Here is a 23,210-nt window from a genome sequence, read left to right on the forward strand (position 1 = left end):
GAGTGCTGGGATTACAGGCATGAGCCACCATGCCCGGCTGTACAAAGTCTTTTTAAAATCCGCCTTCACCTATGTTACATCCTGGGCTTAGCAATTTAGTGAGAAATAGTTTCAAAATAAAAATTTAAAAAGAGGCTCAGGATGTAGATTAATGAGAAGTTTGTGAATTCAATTCCTAGTACGAAAGTCGGGCAGGAGAATCCCCAGTAGTTCAAGGCCAACCTTGGCTACATAGAGAGTTTAAGGCCACCCTGAACTACACTGCAAGAACCTTTCTCAAAAGAAAAGAAAAAATAAAAGAAGAGAAAAGAAAAGTTAGAAATTCCTAGAACAAAAACTAAAACAAAACAAAAATATGACTCATCAGTATTAATGGCCCATGAGAAAAGAACAAATGCCATTCACTGTCTTGATATATTAGGCACATTAGTAACGTTTGCACAGTATTATTCACGCAAATATTACTAGACTGAGTCAGAAGTTACTAAACCTCGCATTAAGCTCTCCCTCTCACTCCAGATGTGCGAGGGTTGAGGCTTCTAAAGGCACGCCCCTATGGAGCTCAGGGAACCAATCAGGACTCGGAAGGCGGGGCCCTGGGAGAGACAACAGTGCTATCCAATGGGCCTTCAGTGGGGACCACCCTTAGCCAATGGGCGCGCCCCTCCGCGGAAGGTCGGAAGTGGCGAGGCGGCTTGGGCGCCGTTGTTCAGTGAGGGGGCTGAGAAGGCTCAGTGTCTGTGGGCAGCCTGGCGGCTCAGGGTTCCCCTTGTCGTTTCAGGTGAAGGGCAGTGGCGGCCTGCGCCCCGGCTGCTTCTGCGGCGTCCGCTCCGGGAGGTGGCGGGCGCTTGAGGGAAGGGCGTGCGGGCTGGGGGCCGCTGGTGCGAGGAGATGCTGGGGCCCGGACTGGGGCCGCGGCTTCTCTCGGGGCGGCGGGAGGAGGCCGCGCTTTCTCCTCGGGGAACCCGGACTGTGGCGGCCGCCCTGGACGCCAGCTCCTTCGCGGCTGGGGCCGGGACTCTGGGCAGCCGGCGGCGACCCCGGAGCCCGGGGCGGAGCTGGGCCTGATGCCGGCCTGGGCGGGGAGCCCGAGCTTCGAGCTGTGGGCGTGGGGGTAGCGAGCGGCTTGGTGCGGCTCTGGCTGGGGAACCCGGATTCGAGCCTCCACTCCGATCAGCTGGCACGGCGGTGACTGCTTGGCACTTCCGCCTTCCCTGTCGCGAGTGGGGACGTTGGCTTTCACCGCCCAGAAGTGGGGCCGGGAACTGAAGCGGCTGCAGGTGTAAGGGATCAGCTGTTGCAGTGCGAAGCGGCTGCTTGCTCTGGTGCGGGCCTGGCCTCTGGAGAAGCCCTTTCAAGCTTTCGCCCATTGCTTCCTCATTACGGCCGGTGGAAGTGTTGTCAGTCGTCTGCCCCAGGAGTCAGATCCCCAAGGGATTTGATCACAGAAACTGGAACTTAATTCCCAGGGATCTGACTCTCTTACCCCCAGTTTCTGTGCAGCTAGAAAACTGGGCAGTTCCCTTAGCTAAGGTCATGCTGTAGTTTATTTTTATTTTTAGTAGTACATATTTGCAGTACATAATAATTAAATTTGTTTGGGGGAGTTGTAGATGTCCATAACACATCTTAATTCTTTTTTATTCCTTTTCTCTTCCCAGCCTCCACCCTCCATCCCTTAGTCCCCTCCCCTTTTGCCAGAGATTTATCTCCGTTTCTTTCTGTCTACATTGATTGACTTTTTGTTTGTTTTTGAGGTAATTTACACCAGGTCTTGATCTTGTGGTGTACTCTGTCACTGCCTCCTGAGTGCTGGTATTATAGGCATGTGTTAGCAGCCCTGGCCTATCTTTCTTTTACTTTATTATGTTTTGGTTTTAGAAACCATGTGATACTTAAGCTAGTGTGTCTGGCTTAGTTCACTTAACCTTGTGGTCCCAAGGTGCATCCATTTTCCTACAGATGACTCCAGTTTATCCTTCTGGAGGGCACAGTAGTACTCCATTGTGTATAAATACCACATTTTACATATTTAAAGATCCCGTACCTCTGCTTGTACTTTAAACTCTTCATCCAAAGAAAGTACACCTCTCAGAGGTTTCTGGGAGCTGAGGCAAGCTCTTCTGGCCGGTCACAGCCTGGAGAGGAAGTGGGTGACTGGCAGCAGGCACTCAATTCCCCCTCTTGGTCCTCATTTTTTTTTTTTTTTTTTTTTTTTGGTACTGGGACTCAAACTCAGAAAATTGTGCTTGCCAGCAGGTGCTTGTATTTATGAGCTAGTTTTGAAGCTCACAAGTTTTGAAGCTATCTGATCCATGGTATAACATACTAACTGATACTATATGAGGGTTCTTGTCTAATTCCCCACTAGTGTGCTTGTGAACTATAGCCCCAACCCCGCCTTTTGTTGAGACTGGGTGTCTTTTTGTAATTCAGCTGGCCTAGCACTCACTACATAGTTTAGATTGGCCTCAGATTTCTGGCAGTCCTGCTGCCTGAGCCTCTCGAGTGCTGTGATTATAGGTGTGTGCCCCCATGCCCGGCTCAGTCCTCAGGTCCTTACGCAGAGCCCCAGGGTGGGTAGGCTGTAGTTGCTGGGAAGAAGTGTCCCCTTGAGCTTGCACTCATTGCTGAAGGCAGGAGGATGATAGGGTAGGCCTGTGGTCCTCAGAGCAGTGAAGAGCCAGCTGCCCATTCTAAGATGCCCACAGCCCTGAGTGCCAGCAGGAGAGTTCCAGGAGGCTGTCGCTGGTGTCCCATGTGGTCGCTGGGAGCACCTGGGGGTGGAAGCTGATGCAGGATTGCAGTGTGGCTGCCGCTGCTGATGTCCAGCAGGTGGTCCCTGGTGCCGCTCTGGATAGCTGCCTCCCGCGTGCTTTGGGGGCCACCAGCAAGTACACCAACAAGCAAGCGTACCACCAGGCTGTCCTTGTGACCCCAGCGTGTTTGCTAGTGATCAGGGAACCAGGGAAACCAGGCCAAGCTGCACATGTGACAGCCTGATGATGCGGAGGCCGTGGCAGGGCTGGGAGCAGCGTTGAGGCAGGAGCCAAAGGGGAGGTGAGAGTCAGGGTCCTTGGGCACAGATGCTGCCTGCTGCCGAGCTGCATGCTGTGGCAGTTGAGTGGCACGCTAGGGAGTGGTGTGCGCCTCTCTGTGCCTGGATTTAGAGTTGGCTGTGTAGTGGCCTGCAGGTGAGCACGCACACCTACAAACAATCAGTCTGCCCTGGGAAAGGTATCTAGGCCCTCCCCTTCAGGAAGCGAGATTCGATTTCATAGAGGGGGGCATTCTATTCCTAGGAGACCTTTGTTGTGGGAGTGGGTATCTTGAATGGTGTCAGTCCCTGGTTAAAAGCCCTCCAGTAGTTTCCCACTGGGCTTGGAGTATGATCCAATCCCTTGTTTCCTACAAGATACAGCTTTTGCAAATCATTCTTTTTTCATTTTGTTTTTGGCAGTCCTGGGACAGGCCCTCGCACACAGCTGTATCCCTAGCCTCCTTTTAAATTTTGAGACAGGATTTCACTGAGTTGCTGTGTATTTCCCTGACTGGCTTTGAGCTTGCAGTCCTCCTGCCTCAGTTTCCTGGAGTGCTGGCACTGTGGGGATGGATCGCTAAGCCAGGCTTCCTTCCTTTTTAATAAGCTTAGTGCACATGTGCTTTTACTTTCTGTTTCATCTCCTCAGGCCTTTTGCTCTTCCCAGTAATTACACGGGGCTTCCCACTCCCTCCTCCACCCTTGTCTTTGCCTGGCTGGCTCTTTATACTTGAGTCTTAGTTTAAATGTCATCTTGGAAAGTTCTTCCTTGACCACCCTTCCATTCTCCATCCTCCATCCTCATATGTCTTTTCCTTAAAAAAACTCACCTTAGGGCTGGGGTTTAGCTCAGCAGTGTAACTTCCTGCAGGCAAGCGCGAGGTGGTGAGTTCAATCCTTGGTACCAAAACAGCAGCAAAAGACTCACCTCTGATTATATTCAGTTTTTGCTTGCTTTTCTTGGCCATTAATTGCTCTTTTGTCAGGCACTGTATTCTTTAATTTGTAAAATATCCTTATAGGATCTGAACTGACCTATTGAATTGGTAAAGGAATATATTTTGAAATGTGGCAGTGGGTTTGATAATACCAAAACCATTGTAGATTCTTCTTACGGAACAGTATTTAAGGGCATTTTTAAAATAACAAACATTAGTAGTAAAGTTGCCAGTAATTTGCTTTCTACATTGGCATCGTGTTTAAAAATATAGAAAAAAATCAGGGCTGGGGATTTAGCTCAGCGGCATAAGCGCCTGCCTTGCAAGCAGGCAGTCTTGAGTTCGATCCCCGGTACCGATAAAAAGGAAAAAGACAAAAAAAAGATAGAAAAAATTTATAGTGAAGAAACCTGGAGGGCACCATTTCAATTACCTAATCAGGTTTAACATCATCAGTAATAAGTCTGTTGACGTCGTATGCCTTTGACATAATGCACCAAGGTGGACAATAGGGTCATTTCTGTGGTACAGCCTGAATTTGATCCTAGGAAAGCAGACAACTCAAATTGAGATTTTATAAAAATAACTATCCAGTGACTTAGTGAAACTACTATCAACTGCTAGTAGTGAGTCACCACTAGTTAAGCTACTACTTAGCTGATCAAGTCATGAAAGATAAATACTAAACAGGCATCCCAGGTCACAGAAAATTAAAGGGAAATAATGGATACTGATCTAGAAAAAAGGGCATTGGTAGGATGGTTATTGAAATTTGAGGGAGACCTGTTGGTTAGTTACACTGTAATTAATGTTAATCTCCTATGGCTGAGAATTTTACAGTGGTCACTTACGATGTTGACTTTTAGGGAACTTGAGTATAAGGGAATTTTTTGTACTGTTTTGCTGGAACTGGTTTTCTAAGTAAAATTCTTTTAAATTAAAAATTTAAAAAGTAAGCTGTGTGATGGTGTCCCACTCTAATTCTAGCCACTTGGGAGGCTAGAGCAGGAGAATCACAAATTACAGGCCAACTTGAGCAACTTAGTGAGACTGTTTCAGAAATAAGAAGAGCTGGGGATGTAGCTTATTGCTGTCTGGGTGCAGTCATCAGTACTGCAGAAAGAGAGGAAGAGGAGGGCAGGAGAAGGGTCGGTATGGGGCAGTGAAAAATTCTTTCCTGTGCTGCCTTTGGTCCCATTGTCTGTAAAATAGCGTTTTACTAATTTCTGCATGTCATTCTTAAAGGGAGAAATGAAACAGAAAGTTCACGATTCTTTCTTTGTAGTTTTTAGGAAGAGCTAAAGATGGCTGAATTTCTAGATGACCAGGATATTCGACTGTGTGGCAACTGGTGAGTTTATTTTAAGGAAAGTTATTGAAATGAGCACAAACTAGTTTCTGTAGGGCTGTTGATTTCTTGGTAGGTAAAATTGGAACTATGTGATGTTCAAATAAATGATCTTAACACTTTTTAACAAAAATTTGCATAAATTACCTGCTTTAGTAATTTAACAAGATGCTTGGCTTATTATGTAGAATAGCAAAGTGCCTAGATTGATGCATGAGACCGGGAATCAGGGCTCTGGCTTCTGTTTTTAATTAATGACTTAGTGCTAGCCAGAGTGGCACATACCTATAAGGCCCAGCACTTTGGAGGCTGAGGCAGGAGAATCATGAGTTCTAGACCAACCTGGGCTACATACTGAGACACTGTGTCAAAAAAACAAAAAAAAAAATGATTGGGGATATAGCTCAGAGTAAAGGCCCTGAGTTCAACCCCCAGTTGAACCACCAAAAAACCCCCCAAAAAACAACAACAAAAAGAACCAAAAAACCCCAAAAATCTTTTAGAGAATCACTTGACTGCTTGAGAGCCTTTTGTTTTGTTTTGAACCCAAGACATTGTATATGCCAGGCAAGTGCTTTACTGCTGTGCTCCCCCGCCCCTAGAATCTCACTTCCCTTACCTACTTAGGGGAACTTAACTTGGAACATAGTAAACAGGTAAGAAACATATAATGAATATTTGGGTTGTATCAGCATTTCCCAAAGTATGATGCAACAGTAACCCAGAGCAGCCGAAGTGGCTGTTTGAATTAGTGAGCTTGGTTCTACTTCTAGTGACAGCCGTTCAACCAGAACAGCTCAGCTGTAGCTCTTTCTTAAATACAGTTTTGCTGCTTAAAAGGGAGAGATGGGGCTCACTGAGCCTTTTTTTAAGAGTCTCCCAGTGTAGTCAGGCTGGCCTTGAACTTGCTTGTGTAGCCCAGGCTGGCTTCCATTCCTGGGGGTCTTCCTAAAATCGGAGCTTCCCGAGTGCTGGGATTACAGGCCTGCACCACCCCGCACGGCTCGTTGAGCTCCAGGCAGTCAGGCTAATCATTTCACGATTGCAGAGCTGTTTGTGAGGGTTGGACATAGTCTTGAAGGTTAAACTTTCCATTTTGCTGTTTCTAACCCACATAAATGATTAGAAGGAAAAACTCATTCTTGCTGAAATGAAACCCAGACCTCCAGTTAATTACTTGGTTCCCTAACAATTTATTCCAATATTTGGTGATACAAAGTGCTCCTATTGAAAGAAAACCCAAAGCAGATCTTGATAGCCTGTGTTCAATTTACCAAATTGTGGTATATGGAGAGAAATGTGAAGTAAAGAAAATAATTTGGTGCAGATTAGTGAAAAGTTTGAGCCAAATATTTCCTTTTTCTTTTTTTCTTTTGTATTGTTTTTTCTTTCTGGACAGCCTAACTTTAAGCAGAATTAGGGTGTAAGTAGAGTAACTGCTGGTCATAATATTCTTTCTCTGCATAGAATTAGTTTTCTTTTTTTGAGGTAGAGTCTGTGGTTTAGGCTGTTCCTGCAATCACAGCAGTCCTCCTGCCTCAGCCTCCTGAACGCTGCGAGGCTGAGGTGTGTGCCACCACGCCTGGCAGAAGGCTTTTGTGTTTTATTTTGGCATATACTGTGTACAGGAGTAGATTTCTGATTGTGTTTAGTGTTTGGCTACTAGAGATTTCTCTGGAAGCCTTGGCTTACCTTTAAATCATTTCTATCTAAAATGAAATTTCACCTCTTAACTTAGCTTTCCTTGGAACTTTTAATGGTATTATTGGTATATGGAACTATGTTATCACTGTTTCTCTGAAACCATCTTCATTTTTTCTGTTGGTAGGGAGCTGGTTTATTAGTATTTTACCTGGCTGGAATATTAGGTGAGAATATGTTGGATTTCTTACCAGTCCTAGACAGCTAAGGCCTCACGCGTGGCCTCCACACAGTATTAACTACACAGGCAGGTGCACACGTGGGCACAAACATACACCTACCCGTGTGTATGTGATTGTTACAAATACCTCTTACCTTTTTCTTTTAAGGATTCTCTTAACCTTACAGCTGCTTTTGGTTCTTCTTCATATTATTTTCATGTGGTCTTTAATACATTTTGTTTTAGTTCTAAAGTTTCAGTGGTCTGCCATGCATAGAATATTCATGTCACCAGGTTATTCTGAACAGCCCTGTAGAATAAAAAAGGGACATTGCCAAAATGATTAAAAAGGACCCGGGATGTACACACTTTAAGTAATGACAAGTGACTTTAACTTTTCATAGCATTTGTGACTCAATCATGATAAGGCACTGCTTTTACTTTGTGAACCATTTAAAACTTCTTGTTTAAACCCTTTTTACAATTTTGGTTCCTTGGAGACAGGCTCTTGCTATGTTCTAGGTTGGTCTTAAACTTACTGTGTCGCCCAGACTGATCTCAAACTTGTGACCCTCCTGCCTCAGCCCCTAGTGGGGTTAGGTACATGCTTATTCACACCTGCTTTGTTTATCCTCTGCTTTTTTTTTTTTTTTTTTTGGTACCAGGCATCAAACTCATGACCTCACCCTTGCCAGGCAGGCACTTAAGCCACTGAGCTAAATCCCCGGCTCACCTGCTTTGTTTAGACTTTTTTTTTTGGTGGTACTGGGGATTGAGCTCACGAACTTGTGCTTGCCAGGCAGGCACTGTGCCATTGAACTATATCCCTGGTCCCATATTATTTTCAGTAGTTATAGTTTACTGGTTTTAATCTTTAAAATGAGCTTCAGGTCAGGCATAGTGGCACAAGCCTGTAATCCCAGTACTTAGACTTAGGCAAAGGCAGAGGAATTGCTGCAAGTTCAAGGCCAACCTGGCTACATTGTGAGTTCAAGGGCAGCCTGAACTGCATAGAGACCTGACTCAGACAGGAACTGGCTTATAGCTCACTATGAAGATCCCAGGTTCGGTGCTGAATCTCAGAACTGGGGAGCGAGAGGTTAAAAAAATAAATGGTGATTTAGGTACAGCTCTTTTCAGTATATATTATTTTACAGTTTTAAAAATTTAATTTAAAACCAATAATTTGCGTAGAAAGCTAGGAATTTGGGAGAAATAATGGAAATTGAACGTGTCAGGTCTTGTAGTGGTTCCCTTTTTATTCAGCTGTGTGTTCTTGTTTGTCAGTTGTTCTTTCACTAGCCAGTCATATTCTTAGGGTATCGTGGGATCCCTAAGATCATGATCCCTAACTGTCAAAAAGTTTGACAGTTTTGTCTTTGGAGGAAACTGAATTTGTATTTGTTTGGTGCTTTGGCCTTTCATATTGAGAGAATGACCATAACTGGAAGCGTATCATCCTCCTTCAAAATGTTTCATGGATTATGTATTAAAATTAAAGCTGTAAAATGGAAATAAACTATTCCTATGTTGGTGTGGGAGAGGGTTCTTGTACTGTTGGCTTAGAGGTGAAATAGGACATTGAAGACTTGTTGCTGGACACGGTGACCTGTGCTGCTGGGTGTCAGCTACTCAGGAGGCTGAGGCGGGAGATAGATGAGCTCCAAGCCTGAGACCAGCCCGAGCCACATAGATGTCATCTACAAATTTGTTGAGGTTGTTGCTGTATTGTATTGGTCTTGTTCGGTATTTTATTTTTCTGTATTTCTATTCTAGGTGTCATGCTAATTGGTGCATTCTTAGCTACCTTGCACCTGGAGTTTTCCAGTGGCTGTATCTAAGTGAATTAAAAATACAGCCTTTGAACAGTACATGTTCCTCTAGTGTGAGGGTATACATACCCTTGTCAAGTTTACATGTTTTTTTTTTTTTGTTTTTTGTTTTTTTTTTGTCTTTTTCCTTTTTATCGGTACCAGGAATCGAACTCACGACTGCCTGCTTGCTAAATCCCCAGCCCCACACTTTGGTTTTTTGAGACAGCGCCTTGTTATATAGTTTGGGTTGGCCCTGACTGTAGTCCAGGCAGGGGTTTGAAGTCAGGCAACCCTCCTGCCTCAGCCTCCTGAGTGCTGGGATTACAGGCATGCACCACCATGCTCTGTTTAGGATTTAGTTCTTGAGAAGTGCAGTGATAACAATCATAAGTTCGTAGACATTTATTCACTAAAGAAAGAGAGTGAACACTAATGTTTAAACAGGACAGCGGGGCATGGTGGTACAGCCCTGTAATCCTAGCACTCCTGAGGCAGGGGGATGGCTTGGAGGCCAGCCTGAACTATATCGCTAGACTGTCTCAAAAAAACAAAACAAAACAAAACAAAACAAAAACAACTTCTGTGTGATACCATTGTGCAAGGTCAGTTAGTAATGCTTATGTTTTTCTCTGGACTGTTTCTGTAGCAAAAAAGAAATTCCAGTGTTTAACTTCACCATCCATGAGATCCACTGTCAGAGGAACATTGGTGTCTGTCCTATCTGCAAGGAGCCGTTTCCCAAGTCTGACATGGAGACCCACATGACTGCGGAACACTGTCAGGTGAGCTGCCGATTGCACAGGCCTTCAGAAACTGCAGTACTTGCCGTTGTCTGGATGTACTGTGCCTGTATGTGTGCAGTAACAGATGAGCACACCGTCACAACCACTTACTGATTCTCATTCCTGTCCCAGGTGACTTGCAAATGCAACAAGAAGTTTGAGAAGATGCAGTTAAAGAAGCATGAGGTTAGTCTTGCACTTGGGAGGGGAGTGAGCTACCAGGAGGATGCCAAGGCCAGTCCTGCTGGGATTACAGAGCCACCTGCAGAGCACAAGCCCCTCTGGTGGAGTCTTTGTTCCCCGCAGCTCCTATGCAGACCGCCTCTGAAAGCCTATTTGAAGCTTCGACTGCTGCCAGATTTGGCCACCTGTCTATTGTACTCCGGCTCAGGCCTCAGATTCTTTCCCTTGGGAACAAGGCTGTCATTTCTGCTGGGGTTTGGCTGTTGGCAGCCTTAGTGAGGACGAACCAAGGCCAGTGTTGTAGGTACAGGGCAGCCTGACCAGCACATAGCCAGTCTTACGTGTTGTATTTTGGTTATGAGTTCTCCATCATTTGGATAGCATGCTGGTTCTCAGCATTTGGTCAGAAAAAGTACGATATCAAGTGGTCAGTACTTAAGATAACTTGACCAAAGTTGAATCAGCATGTTTTAATTCACTAATTAAAACTGATTTAGATAATGGTCATCTAAGACTCTACAGAAAAAGTCATCAAGGTATGCTTTTCAAATTGGAGCATTTTGTTCTCTGTGCCTCAAAAAAAAAGTAATTTCATTAATTTATAATCATCCTTACAACATACTCAATGTAGAAAAATTGAAAAAAAATTTAGCTATTTATTTTTTTTTGGTACTAAGGATTGAATTCATGATTCCATACTTGCCAGGCAGGTGCCTGTGCCGCTGAGCTAAATCCCCAGCCCAAAAGGCATTTTATAATCCCACAACCTAGAGAAGAACATCTTATAAATACCTTGGGACTCTTAATTGCATTTTCCCCATAAGTATTTGGTGATTTAGTAGGACTCACTGACTTAGGAGGTATGATTGAAGTCACATTAACAATCATGAGTATTTCTCTGGCTCCAGCATCTGCTGCTCTTGAGGATAACCTCCAATAAACTATCCCTCCTCTAGCCTCTGTCCGTTATTTCTGGGGGTCCCACGGTAGTGTACCAGTTAGTGTAAATGTACAAATACAGACTGTTCCCTAACATTCCTACAAGCCAGGCTATTACAGTTTTCTAAAGATCAGAGATTCTAGAGTTTAAAAAAAAATTTTTTTTAATACTTTTTATTGTAGTGGCTGTTCTCATAAATTACTAGAATTTTTTAAAGGTTGTTAACATAGTGGTTACTATATTATGTGATATAGAATAGCAGCTCTTCTTTGTTAGAATTTGATTTGGCTGAGTCTGATGGCACATGTCCGGGATACTGAGACAAGGAGGGTTATTGCAAGCTCCAGGCCAGCCTGAACTATATACTGGGACCCTGTCTTGAGAAACTGGAAGAAAAATGATTTGGTGTTTTTCCACCAAAAAACGTCTACACACTTCAGCAATTTGTCATACTAATAAATGTCTGGAAGCCAACTGCCACCAGTTTGAGCAATTATAATTGTAGAGATCAAAGGTAACCTCATGGTATCTCAATAAATTTAGAATTAAAGAGCTGGGCATGGTGGCGCATATCTGTAATCCCAGCATTTGGGAAGCTGAGGCAGGAGGATCGTTGCAAATTTGAGACCAGCCTGAGCTATAAAAGTGAATTCAAGGCCAGCCCAAACTGCATAATGACACCCTGTCTCAACCCTCCCCAAATTAGAATTAAAATATTTATATAACTTTTTCTTTTCCTGTAGTATACATTATTTTGCAGAATGAGACAGGAGGATCATTGTGAGTTTGAGGCCAGCCTGAGCTACATAAATGAGTTTAAGGTCAACCTTAACTACCTACATAGGGAGACCCTATCTCAATAAATAAATAAGTTTGAGTTCAATTTATTTGAAATTTTTGAGCCAGGTGGTACATGGTGGTGTGTGCCTGTAATCCCAGTACTTGTAGCAAGGCTGTGGCAGAAGGATTGCTGTGAGTTTGAGGCTAATCTGGGTTACAAAGTGAGTTCGAATCCAGCCTGAACTGCATAGTGAAATCCTGTCTCAAAAAAAGAAACCCCTCCCCAAATATCTATGTAAAAGAAATTTTTGCTTTTTGGCATGGTGGTTTTATTTAAACTTTTAAAATAGGGCTGGGGATTTAGCTTAGTGGCATAAGTGCCTGCCTTGCAAGCAGGTGGTCATGAGTTCGATCTCCGGTACCGATAAAAGTTTAAAAAAAACTTTAAAAATAATGTTACGTTAAAGTTTATGCTTGAACTCCTAAATTTTGGATTGTGTCTATCAGAGTTACAGTCCTTTATATTTTAATGTTTTTGTTGTATCATCAACAATTTCCAGTTAAGTATAAAGGTTTGTTTTTATTTTTCAGCAGTACTGGGCATCAAACCCAAGACCTTCTCATTGAGTGACATCCCAGTCCTTATTTATTCTTAATCTGAGATGATCGCACCAAGTCGTCCAGGCTGGGTGATTATGGTGCTCCTGTCACAGCCTCCCTGAGTGCTGGGATCCTAGTTGTGTGCCACCATCCTTGGTCAAGCATAAAGGTTTTATCCTCCATTTGCTGAGTGCATTTCCACTCCTGGGCTCATCTTCGTTGGTAATTCCTGGTTATTAGATCTATTTAAAGCCAGTACTACATAGAAACATGAAAGTTAGAAAAGCCAGGATCTTTTTAAGGGCGGCCTCTTTCCTCTTTGAGACTGAGTTGTAATTGAAAGGAGAAATTGGAGCTTTAGGGAAAAAAATCTGAATTGCTTTTTTTTTCCCCTTGTACTGGCGATTAAACTCAGGGATGCTCTGTTACTAAGCTGCATCCTTGTTTTTATTTCGAGCTGTTGTCTAAGTTGATCTCCATCTTGTGATCCTCTTGCATCAGCCTCCCGAGTAGCTCAGATTGTGGGCATGCTCGCTCCATCACCCCAGCTTGGTGTGCTTGCTATTTGTTTCTCGGTTCAGGCTGCTTTGGGTTACTTTGTTAAGTGTTTGTGTTACACAGAATGATGTGATAGTAGAGAGTTTCTTTCCTTGTGGCAGAAACAAAAGGAGAAGCCGTGATTTTTAAATACAAGTATACAGAAAGCTTAACAAGCAGAGCTAGGATTGATAGAGATGTGCTCTGCCCACCTTGGAGACCGAACCAGGGCCTGAAGCGTGCCAGGGCAGGCGCTGCTACAGAGTTACATCCCCAGCCTACAGGAGAAGACGGAAATGACAGTTTTTCTTTTCCCTGTATTGAAACAAGCTCACATGGGGCACAGTGGTGTTTGCCTAGAATCCCAGCACTTGGGAGGCCGAGGTGGGAGGATCACTTTGTGTCCTGTGGGCCACCCAGTGAGTTTCAAGTCAGCCTGAACAACATAGTGAGACCTTGTGTCAGAAACAAAACAAAGACACCCTGTGCACCCCTGCAGAACGGCCACTCTCGCTCTGCTCCGCTCTGCCCTGGTGTCAACCGCCTCATTGCTTTGTTGCAGGAGACCGAGTGCCCTCTGCGGCTTGCTGTCTGCCAGCACTGCGACTTGGAGCTTTCTGTTCTCAAACTGAAGGAACATGAAGATTACTGTGGTGCCCGGACAGAGCTTTGCAGCAGCTGTGGGCGCAATGTCCTCGTGAAGGATCTGAAGACTCACCCTGCAGTCTGTGGGAGGGGGGAGGAGGAAAGCAGGGACCAGGCTGCCGGGGCTCCTGCGGCGTGCGATGAGTCTCGGGGCCAAGATGGAATGTGGGCTGCGTCCCAGCTCCTCAGGCACATCGAGGCCCTGGACCCACCCACCAGGCTGCCCCGAAGGCCCCTGCGAGCCTTCGAATCAGACCTTTTCCACAACAGGACTGCCAACCAAAGGAATGTGACGGCGCGTTTTCCAGTTCAGAATAATCTATGTGAGTTGTGCTTGGAATTAGGAAATGACACAGTATCAGAATTTCAGGAGCCGGCTGTGGTGGCACATGGCTGGAATCCCAGCTCTCAGGAGACTTAGGGGGATCGCGAGTTAGAGGCCAACCTAAGCTGACATACATGGTGAGTCTGTGGCCAGCCTGAACTGCATAGTGAGACCCTGTTTTTAAAACAAAAGTCCCAGGGCAACCGAAACCGAGATTTAGGTGGCCAAATAGATCTTCATTATAGGAACTGGACTCTAGCAGGTTAGTGTGGGAAAGAATAGCTAACTTCCCTATGAAGTGGGGATAAGAACCGCTGGTGCTAGTGAGGGCAGTCCTGACTGTCAGTAGCTGACTTGCAGTGTGGTGGCGCAAGCCCGTGATCCCAGCACTTGGGGGGCAGGAGGCGCTCCGTGAGTTGGGGGCCAGCCTGACCACACAGTGAGACCCTGTCTCAACAAAAGAAACCACCTTCTGAGCTTCAGGCACTTGCACAGTGCTTGACATGTGCTTCATTTGCCTGACAGTGATGGGAGGGTGGGTAAACGGTACAGCTGAGATTTGAATTCAGGTAGTCCGATGCCATACTTAAAAACCGTTTGCCAAGTGCTTGTCTTGCTTTTGGAGCTCAGTCACACTGCTTTTAATAATACATTATTAAAATAGTAACAGAGCCTGGTCTCATGGCAGACAATATTCACACACCTGTGAGAATGAGGTGAGGTGGTCATGTGGCGTTGGACATTTTAACCCTTGACCATTTGCTAGACATGGACTTGAGAGGGGTGCTGAGAGGGGCGCTGACATCTCTGATGGGTCTTGAGTGCTGGTTTTTTCTTTTTTAGTTGAAGAACAAATGCAGGAAAAGGATAGAGGCCAAAAGCTCCCACCAAAGGGTGGTGAAGACACTGCAAACTTGGACTTCATGTTGGCCCTGAGTCTGCAGAACGAGGGCCAGACCCCCAGTGTGGCCGAGCAGGACTTCTGGAGGGCCGTGTGTGAGGCGGACCCATGTCACGGTGTTGCCCAGTTTCGGAGTGACGCCAAGGGTAGGTTTGCGTGTTCTGCACTGGCTTCTCTATAATTTCAGTTAGTCTTTGTACAGCTTACATGAACATAGAACATAAAAGGTTTCAGTGAGATAGACTTCGCTTAATTATTTTTGGTTGTTTGCTTTTTGTTGCTATTGTTGGTTTTCCCAGTTTATTTTTAAGTATTGTCAGAATAGAGTTGGCCAAGGCAGCGTGTCTTTAATCCCTGTTGCTCGGGAGATGGAGGCAGAGGGATGGCTCATTTGAGGTCAGCTGGCCAACACAGCGAGGGCTCCTCTTGCAGCAATACGGTAGAGTGCGTACCCACCTCTGCTGGGCTGTGCTCGGCAGCGTGACACCACGTGTACCTTTATGTCACCTTTTCCTCAGCGATTGGAGACCAAGTCGGGATAGCTTATGCTTAAACACTTCATTATATGTCTCTCTCTCTTTTTTTTATTGTATGTCTTTGTTTTTCTTTTTTTTTCATTATATGTCTCTTAACAAGAGTTATTTTTCTGTGAAGACACAATAAATGTACCTCTCAGGAAATTGAATGTAAATTCTCTACTTGAATATTAAGTCCTTTAAAACTTTTTTATTTTTTTTTGTTTTTAATCTTTATCTTTTAGGACATGACACTTTGAAAAGAATCCAGAAAAAAAAAAAATGAAAAGAATCCAGAATAATTTTTTTACAGAAAATTTTTTCTTCAATTTAGATTTATCTAATTTTTTGTTTTCTTAAGACAGACTCACTGTGCAGTTCAGGCTGGCCTTGAACTCACAGTGATCCTCCTGCCTCCACCTCCCAAGTGCTGGAGTTGTAGGCCCGGGCCACCACGCCCAGCCTGAGTGTGTCTCATGTTTGGATTCAGGTCACACAGGTTCTGTTAAGAGTGCTCACTGGGGACTGGGATAAGCACCTGCCTTGCAAGCAGGTGGTCATGAGTTTGATCCCTGGTACCGGTTTAAAAAAAAAAAAGAAGAGTGCTCATTGGTACTTCTGTGTCATTCTTGAGATGTCAGCTCGTCTCATTATTCACTGTTGTCAAGATAGCTTTTCCCTTTGTAAGAGCTCATTATAGGGTATTCTGAGATTTTTAGGATATGGAATATTTTCATAAGTTGGCCATTTTAGTGCTCACTAGTGTTTCTTGCTTGAGGCAGATATTACTAAGGTTATTAAAAGTTGGTGAATTTTCTTGTTTCTATCCTCTTTTTTTCTTTCTCTTTTGAGACAGTCTCACTGTGTAATTCAGGATGGTCTTGAACTCACTGTATAGCCCATGCTGGGCACAAACTTGCTAAAATCATCCTGCCTCAACCTCCTGGTGCTAGGATTATAGGCATGTGCCAACACGTTCAGCTGTCTTTTACTGGTTCATGTTTTTCCAATCTTTCACTCCCCACCCTATTTAAAAACAAATCTCTTTTTTAATATTGTTGGACTTAAAATTCGAGCTAAATTTTTAGGGACATAAATAAACCTCTCTAGACGCCCTGGGTTCAATCCCAAGTACTCATTCAAGACAAAGAAAAAGGCTTAAGTTTTAAAAAATAAAAGTTAGGGAAAAAAATTTCAGATTGTTAATGCTAAAGCCCCTTTTTGGATCTCATGTAGAAACTAACCTCACAAAAATGTTTGATTGAGGGTCAGGGAGTGTGAGGTTGTGAGTTCAATCCCCGGTACCGCCAAAAAAAAAAGTTTGTTTGACGTATGTCATATTTAAAAGTAGAGTGTAAGCAATCCTAAGGGCCTGAAAATTCAGCAGCTCTCTGAGCTACTGTTTTTCTTTATTCCACTGTATGGATAATGACTTCAAGAACTGTAGAACTACCTTTTACGATGTTGCTGCTTTAGATAGAATGGTGGCTAGTGCTGCTGCCGACATCAGCTTTCTTTGCCAGTAGTGGGATCTAACCCAGCGCCTCCTCAATAAAGCAATCCTCAGCCCTTCTTTATTTTGTTTGGTTTTTTGGGATAGGGTCTCACTATGTAGTTCAGGATGGCTTCAACTCACTGTGTAGTCCAGGTTGACCTTGAACTTACAGCGATCCTCCTGCCTCAGCTTCCTGAGTGCTGGGTTACAGGGGTGCTCCATCACATCTGGCCTTTTTATGTTTTATTTTGAGGCAGGCTCTTGCTAAATTATATTGCCCGAGTTGGGCTAAAGCTAGTGATCCCCCATTTAGGCTTCCAGAGTGCTGGGATTGTAGGTGTGTGCCACTATGTCTGGCTCCAAAGTAAAACTGTTCTATAAAACTCCAAAAGGGGAATAAAAGGTTGAAATCCAGTTGGTTTTTGTTTAAAGTCTGACCATGTGGCCTGCTACCTAGGTACAGCTGACGAGACCATGTTGCCTTGTGAGTTTTGTGAGGAGCTCTACCCAGAGGAACTGCTGATTGACCATCAGGTGTGTTGAGAATTAACTGTGGGCGTTTTTGTTTTGTTTTGAGACAAGTTCATGTTATATAGACAAGGTCGTGCTAGCCTCAAAGCCTCAAACCTGGGGCGTTCGCCCTGCCTCAGCCTCCCAAGTGCTGGGATTTTAAGCATGTGCCACCGTGCCAGCCACTGTGGGCTTTACGTAGGAGTATGAGTAGGCCATATGTGATGTTTTGGGAAATGTGAGTTTGGGCACAGATTTTACTTACTTGTTAAAGTTGTTTTAAGAGCCAGGTATGGTGGCACGTGCCTATAATCCAGCATTTGGGAGACAGACTGAGTGAGGCAGGAAGATGGCTGTGAGTTGAGGCCACCCTGAAAGACGTTTGTGAGACGCACCGAGTGAGCGCGCCATGCCGAGTCGTGCGTGTGTGTGTGTGTGTGTGTGTGTGTGTGTGTGTGTGTATCTTTAGTGCTCCCTCCCCGCCCCATCTTGCCTTCCTCCTCCGTCCCTACACTTACTTTCATCTGCCGAAATTCATCCTCCCTGTTTCCTGCAGCTTTCTATTTTGTGGTGCAAATTTCCAGTACAGTGCTTGTGGTGGGAGCGGCAGCTGGTCTTCACCGTGGTGTAACCGGCACATAGGTGCGCCTCTCGCCTTGTTCCCACTTAGAAAACGCAGTGCTCATCCGGCAGAGGCTGTTCTCCCCGGCAGGCAGGGCTGCGCGCTGGCTGACGTCTCTGCTGAGCGGTGCACTCGCCGGCTCTCACCCCAAGCCGCGCTGTGCTGAGGTCCGCCCGCCCCGTCCCCTGCAGGCTGAGCAGCCTTTCCTGCGCCCCGCTGCTTCCTCTGCCTGAAAGGTGCAGTCTCCTGCCAGCACTCCTCAGTGCCTCCAGCCACGTGGACCCCTGACCTGTGGGCTCGGCCTGGGTGTGACTTAATTCCAGGAAATGGTCCTCAGGGCCCTGCTGAAGGTCAGCTCAGGGTTCCATCTGTGCACCACGCTCTGATAGCCTGTCACCCTAGGAGTTTGTCTCCTGGTCCCCTGGTAGTCATCCCCTTGGGCTGAGTTCCTTGGGAGAAGCTTCTAGTTTTCCCTAGTTTCTAAATTTCTCACTACTTGGTATATGGAAGGTATGAAATCATTTTTGGTACCTGGAATCTTAACTCAGGACCTTGCCATTGCCAGGCAGGTGCTGTGCTACTGAGCTATATCCCCAGCCATAAAATCACTTGAATGACAGGAAGTTTTTGAGCCATATAGGAATGATTAAAGAATAGTCATGTGCTGTGTTTGAGGTTTACCTAGTGGAGGGAACCACTAGTTTCCCTTCGTAGTCTTTGGTCTGTCCAGTTTGGTTTGGCCTTTTTTTTTAAACCTTTTTGAGACAAGGTCTTGCTATATAGTCCTGGCGGGCCTCGAACTCCTGGCGGTCCTCCTGCTCAGCCTCCTGAGTGTGGAATTATAAGGGTGCGCCATCATGCCTCATTTGTCTGGCACTTCTTTTTCCTTTTCTGTTTCTTTTTTGGTATTTCAAGAGGGAAAGCCTTGCTCTGTGGTTCATACTGGCCTTGAACTCTGCTGTCCTCCTGCCCTGCCCTCCTAGTGCTGGAATTAGAGGTGTCAGGTTTCGCCTGGCATTTCTACAGACTACTAAGTACTCCCTGTGCTTTAGGCGGTAGAACGTGCCTTCCTCCCACAAATGGGAAGAGGTGATATTTGAATACCTCTAATTTTTGTTTTGGGAGCCACATAAGAATATTTAACAAAGATAGTGAAGAACATTTGAATTTGGGCACCTCTTTTACTGTATGGCAGTAGGAAGACTTTGAAATTTTTTCAGTGCTAGGAGTGGGCAAGAATTTTGACTCTTAAAAAGAATAATCCTGGCAGGGCATGGTGGTGCGCATCTGTAATCCCCGCATTTGGGAGGCTGAAGCAGGAGAGGTCACTGTGAGTTTGAGGCCAGCCTAGGCCGCAGAGTGAGACCTTGTCTAAAAAAAGAATCACAAACACTAGGAAAAAATTAGAATAACATGGAAATGTTTAAAAGTGAAGTGAATGTTGTATTTACAGTGTCCTGTGCTTAGTCTTTCTCTACAGTAGCATTAAATATTAGGGAAGCTTCGTGGCCTGATGTGGTGTCCACCTGTAATCCTAGCACGCAGCCAGCTAAGGCAGGAGAGTCATGAGTTTCAGATGAGCCTGATCCACATAGCAAGATCCTGTCTCTCAAAGAAAACACGGCTTGTGGGAATGGTTTAGGAATGTAGTTGTTTTCTTTAATGTCTGATTTATTTGTATTTTTTATGTTTTTCTTACAGACAAGTTGTAACCGTTCACGTGCCTTACCTTTGCTCAGTACTGGCAGCTCTCCCCCGAGGCGGGTGGAGGATCCTGACGTCGTCTTCCAGAGCTTTCTGCAGCGGGCTCCAAGTAATCAGTGGGATTCTTTGATGGGCCTGAGTGACTCACCCCCTGTGGAAGACAGTATCATCATCCCATGTGAATTTTGTGGCGTGCAGCTGGAGGAAGAGGTGCTATTCCATCATCAGGTGAGAGCCCACGAGGCTCCTCTCCCTGGCTCCTTGATGATTTTTTGTGAAAGAAGTTGTGGCTTCCTGAGCCAAGACAGTATTTAGCTTATAGGTTGCATTCCACACACCTGGCTTGTCCTGTGTACCAGCCACCTGAGGAACCTCATACTTCAGGCCAAGACCGGCCCTGCCTTCTAGCATTTGAAAGCACCAGATCTGTAGCTAGGGATGATGGAGAGCTAGGACTCCCTCTGGGCAGGCCTGGAGGCCTTGCTGCATGGGCTTCGGTGACAGTCTCCCTGAGGTCATTGGTGCCTTCTGTTTTCACCCAGGCAGGTAGATTCTTACCGTGTGATGTCATGGACACGACATTTTAGGAGCCTGGAGGTCCAGTTTGCCTGTGTCCTCCGATTGGCCTTAGGTGGATCCTGCTTCCTCTTCCTGAGGATAGCTGTAATCGGGGGAGTTGGGCTAGACAATCTGCAATCTTTAGTCAGCTTTTCCAGTTTTAGGTTCCCATCTGTTACTGGAAAACGCATCCATTTTCTGCTTAATCTTGTGAGGAGGAGCTACTGAAAATATCATTTCCTTCACTGGTGTTAGTATATCACGGTCATTTCTAGAAGAAACCCTTTTGCTTTTGGACCAAGATGCAGACAGGTCACTGCTGGTCGCCTGCTGGCAGAGCCAGCAGAGTCCGGACGTGCTTTCCTGGGGCCCGCGGCCCGCGCCCCTCCTCCCCCCCGGCCAGATCCCAGGTGCTCCCGGGGTGGCTGCTCCACTCCAGGGGTGCCCAGGGCCGCCTCGGCGGTGCTCAGTCCCTTCCGCACGGGCCGCCATCGCCCGCCTGCTCTTAGTGTCTTTCCTTTCACCACTCTGAGGCGTTAAGTCTAGCGTGTCTTGTTCAGGACCAGTGTGACCAACGTCCAGCCACAGCCAGCCACCATGTGCTGGACGGAATTCCTCGGCAAGACTCCCAGCCTCCCGAGACCTCAGCAGAGCTGCCCAGGAGGCGTGTCAAACACCAGGGTATGCGCCAGGCCTCAGCGCAGTCTCCCCCTGCTCATCCGCACAGAATGGGGCCCCACACTCGGGGTACCTGGGAGGGCCTGGGAGCTCCTCTGCACCCAACTGTGGTCCCTCGGTAGGGCGGATGAGCCGCTCCGCTGAGTGTAGATTAGGTGGTGATGGGTTAGGGCGAGCCATGTGACACACTCGGAGTCAGTGCTTCCAGGCACGCGTCTGCTGTGTGGCCCCGTCATAGTTCTGCATTTCATGACTAGGCCAGTAGACTGTGTTTGAAACTTGAAAGAGGCCCTGGAAACTACGGAAGGTTTGCTTGCACAGTGTTGCCGGACAGCTGGGAGGCTGTGTCTGGGGACCCAGTAATTAAAGTGGGGAGGAGACAGACTGCTCCCTCGCCTCCTGGGGATGTGGCTGCCCCTGTTAATGTGGGAGTGGGTCCTGCGGTTGTCTCGTATCCGGAACTGTTTTGTTCCTGCCCTCCCTGAGTCCAGCACTAACAGAGGAGCACACTTTCCCTGAAGTCTCACTGTGTCCTCTTTCAGGAGACCTGTCCTCTGGTTACATGGATGATACCAAGCAGGAAGCAGCTAAAGGACCCACCTACTCTCTGCCCCCCAGCAGAGCTGTTACTATGACAGCCGGTTGTAATCGGCTGTCAAAGTCCCCGTCCGCCTCGAGGCCTAGCTGCCAGCCCAGCCCCTCTCGTGTGGTCAAGCTTAGCACCTCGGATGGCCAGGACATGCGGGCGCGGACTCGAGGCAGCCCGGGTGGGCCCCCGGCTGCGGGGCCTGTCCCAGCCATGCACCCTGTGCGCAGCCTGTGTGCAGAAGGCCTGGCGCCCTCCTTACCCCGGGGGCCCGCAGGGAGGCCCGCAGCCAGGTGAGAATCGGCCTGGCTTGGGTCCTGAAGGGAACGTGGGCCATGGGAGGGGGCTCCGTGCACGCGAGGCACCGCGCTCCCACTGAGCTGCTTCCCAGCACGAGAGGAGCTCGGGCTTCCTGTGCGGTCAGCTGTTTGCAGGGAGCGCCTTTGCTGGCCACGGGTTTTTTGTGTTGCGTGTTGGTGGCGGCTCTGCGTGACTTGGTAAAGCACGCTTTGTTCCCTCTGGGATTTTGGACCTTTGCTCAGGGGTTCTCACTTTTCCTCCTTTTTTTCAGCAGTAGGAGCTTCCGAGTCACCCCTGCCGCCCCCAGTTACCGCAGCAGGAGTGCGAAGGTAACCTGGGGAGCTGCCTGCCGGGAGGCGCTGGCTGGGCGTCCTCAGGGCTCCTCCAGGGCTCTGGGGTCGGTGCGGCTCCTTCATGTCTGTCTGCCCTTCCACAGGCGAAGCCCCCGAAGCAGCCGGGAGCCGGGGATGCCGAGGATGCGGAGGATGAGGTGGAGGAGGAGGAGGAGGAGTGATGGCGCCTGGGCCCGCCCTTCTGTGCATAGCAGCACTTGCCACGGATCCGGCCTCCCCGGCTCTTTAGGCAGGGGGGTTTCCAGATTTTAACTTTTTCTAGGCTATGGCCATTTTGTGTCTTTGAGATTGTGTCGTGAGAGTCCGGGGTGCAGGGAGGGAGCCAGGCGCACCTCAGCTGCCACTGGGCGCAGCGGGCACTGTGTCCGGGGAGGGAGAGGCGGCCTCTGGGGACCTGCAGCCCCGAGAAGCGATGGTCTTCCCTGGGGGCCACCGAGTGGGTGTGCGGGCGACCCTCGTGTTACCGCCCTGCCTGCCTCAGTCCCCGGCCCCAGCGTGGGACGGCGCTGCCAGAGTGCTTGGCCGGTGGCACCGCCAGGAGGGAGCCGACGGAAGGTGTGGCCTGGGGTGTCTGAAGCTGCTTTGTCTGGCATCACTGTCTCTGCTCCGGGAGGTGTCGTGGCCCCTTTGTCCTCGGCCCTCTGTGTGGGTGCGGGCTGCTGGCCCCGCCGGCCGCAGCCTGGGCTTCCTTTGGAGATCACGTGTCAGGCTCCTTCCCTTCCTTCTATCTCACTGTAATTATCACCCTCCTTGTAATAGAAATAAAATTTGTACTCGGCGCTCAGCCAAGCCTGCGCTTCCTTCGCTGAGCTCTCTGGAGACCCCAGGCTGGCAGGGAGCGGCGCCTCCCCTAGGGTGCCCCTGCCCTTGCAGCTCCAGACGCTGGAGGGGCAGCGCCCAGTGTCCGCGGGACTGCGAGGGAGCGGGCAGGGAGGGCTCTCAACGCCAGGTCCTGAGGAGGGCGCGGCAGGCCGCCACTGCCCCGTGCCTCGCGGTCACACAGCGGCGGTAGGCTCAGTGTCTTTGGAGCTCACCTTCCCCAGCCCCTGGTGGGGCAGCCATTGCCCCCCTACTTTTTTGGCAGGGCCAGGAATCAGCCTGAGAGAAGCCAGACCAGAAGAGGGCTGCACTGGGGTTCAGGGGAGGCCTTCCCAGCTCTGGTGGGAGCAGCCAAAGGGACAGACGTGCAGTGGTG

The 23,210-nt window shown here is 47.4% G+C and overlaps 1 protein-coding gene across 4 annotated transcripts; it reads left to right on the plus strand.

The window, feature by feature from the left end:
• Positions 1 to 643: 643 nt before the first annotated feature.
• On the plus strand, positions 644 to 22,799 carry Trafd1 (TRAF-type zinc finger domain containing 1). 4 transcript variants are annotated; one of them, XM_005000483.4, is made up of 12 exons: positions 644 to 781; positions 5,264 to 5,329; positions 9,648 to 9,783; positions 9,916 to 9,969; positions 13,386 to 13,791; positions 14,637 to 14,840; positions 17,162 to 17,238; positions 19,538 to 19,768; positions 20,659 to 20,779; positions 21,319 to 21,655; positions 21,934 to 21,991; positions 22,099 to 22,799. In XM_005000483.4, exons 2-12 carry the CDS (start codon positions 5,283 to 5,285, stop codon positions 22,174 to 22,176), a joined length of 1,749 nt encoding a protein of 582 aa, XP_005000540.2. In that variant the 5' UTR covers positions 644 to 781; positions 5,264 to 5,282; the 3' UTR covers positions 22,177 to 22,799. The 4 variants fall into 4 exon arrangements, with proteins under 4 accessions (XP_005000540.2, XP_003463034.2, XP_063081742.1 ...); XM_003462986.5 differs by having other exon boundaries at positions 21,937 to 21,991; XM_013144828.3 differs by lacking the exon at positions 644 to 781 and adding an exon at positions 1,150 to 1,325.
• Positions 22,800 to 23,210: the final 411 nt, after the last annotated feature.

The sequence above is a fragment of the Cavia porcellus genome, unplaced genomic scaffold (assembly GCF_034190915.1).
Source record: "Cavia porcellus strain 051 isolate PalLab524CR breed Dunkin Hartley unplaced genomic scaffold, mCavPor4.1 scaffold_16, whole genome shotgun sequence".
NCBI classification, from domain to species: Eukaryota; Metazoa; Chordata; class Mammalia; order Rodentia; family Caviidae; genus Cavia; species Cavia porcellus.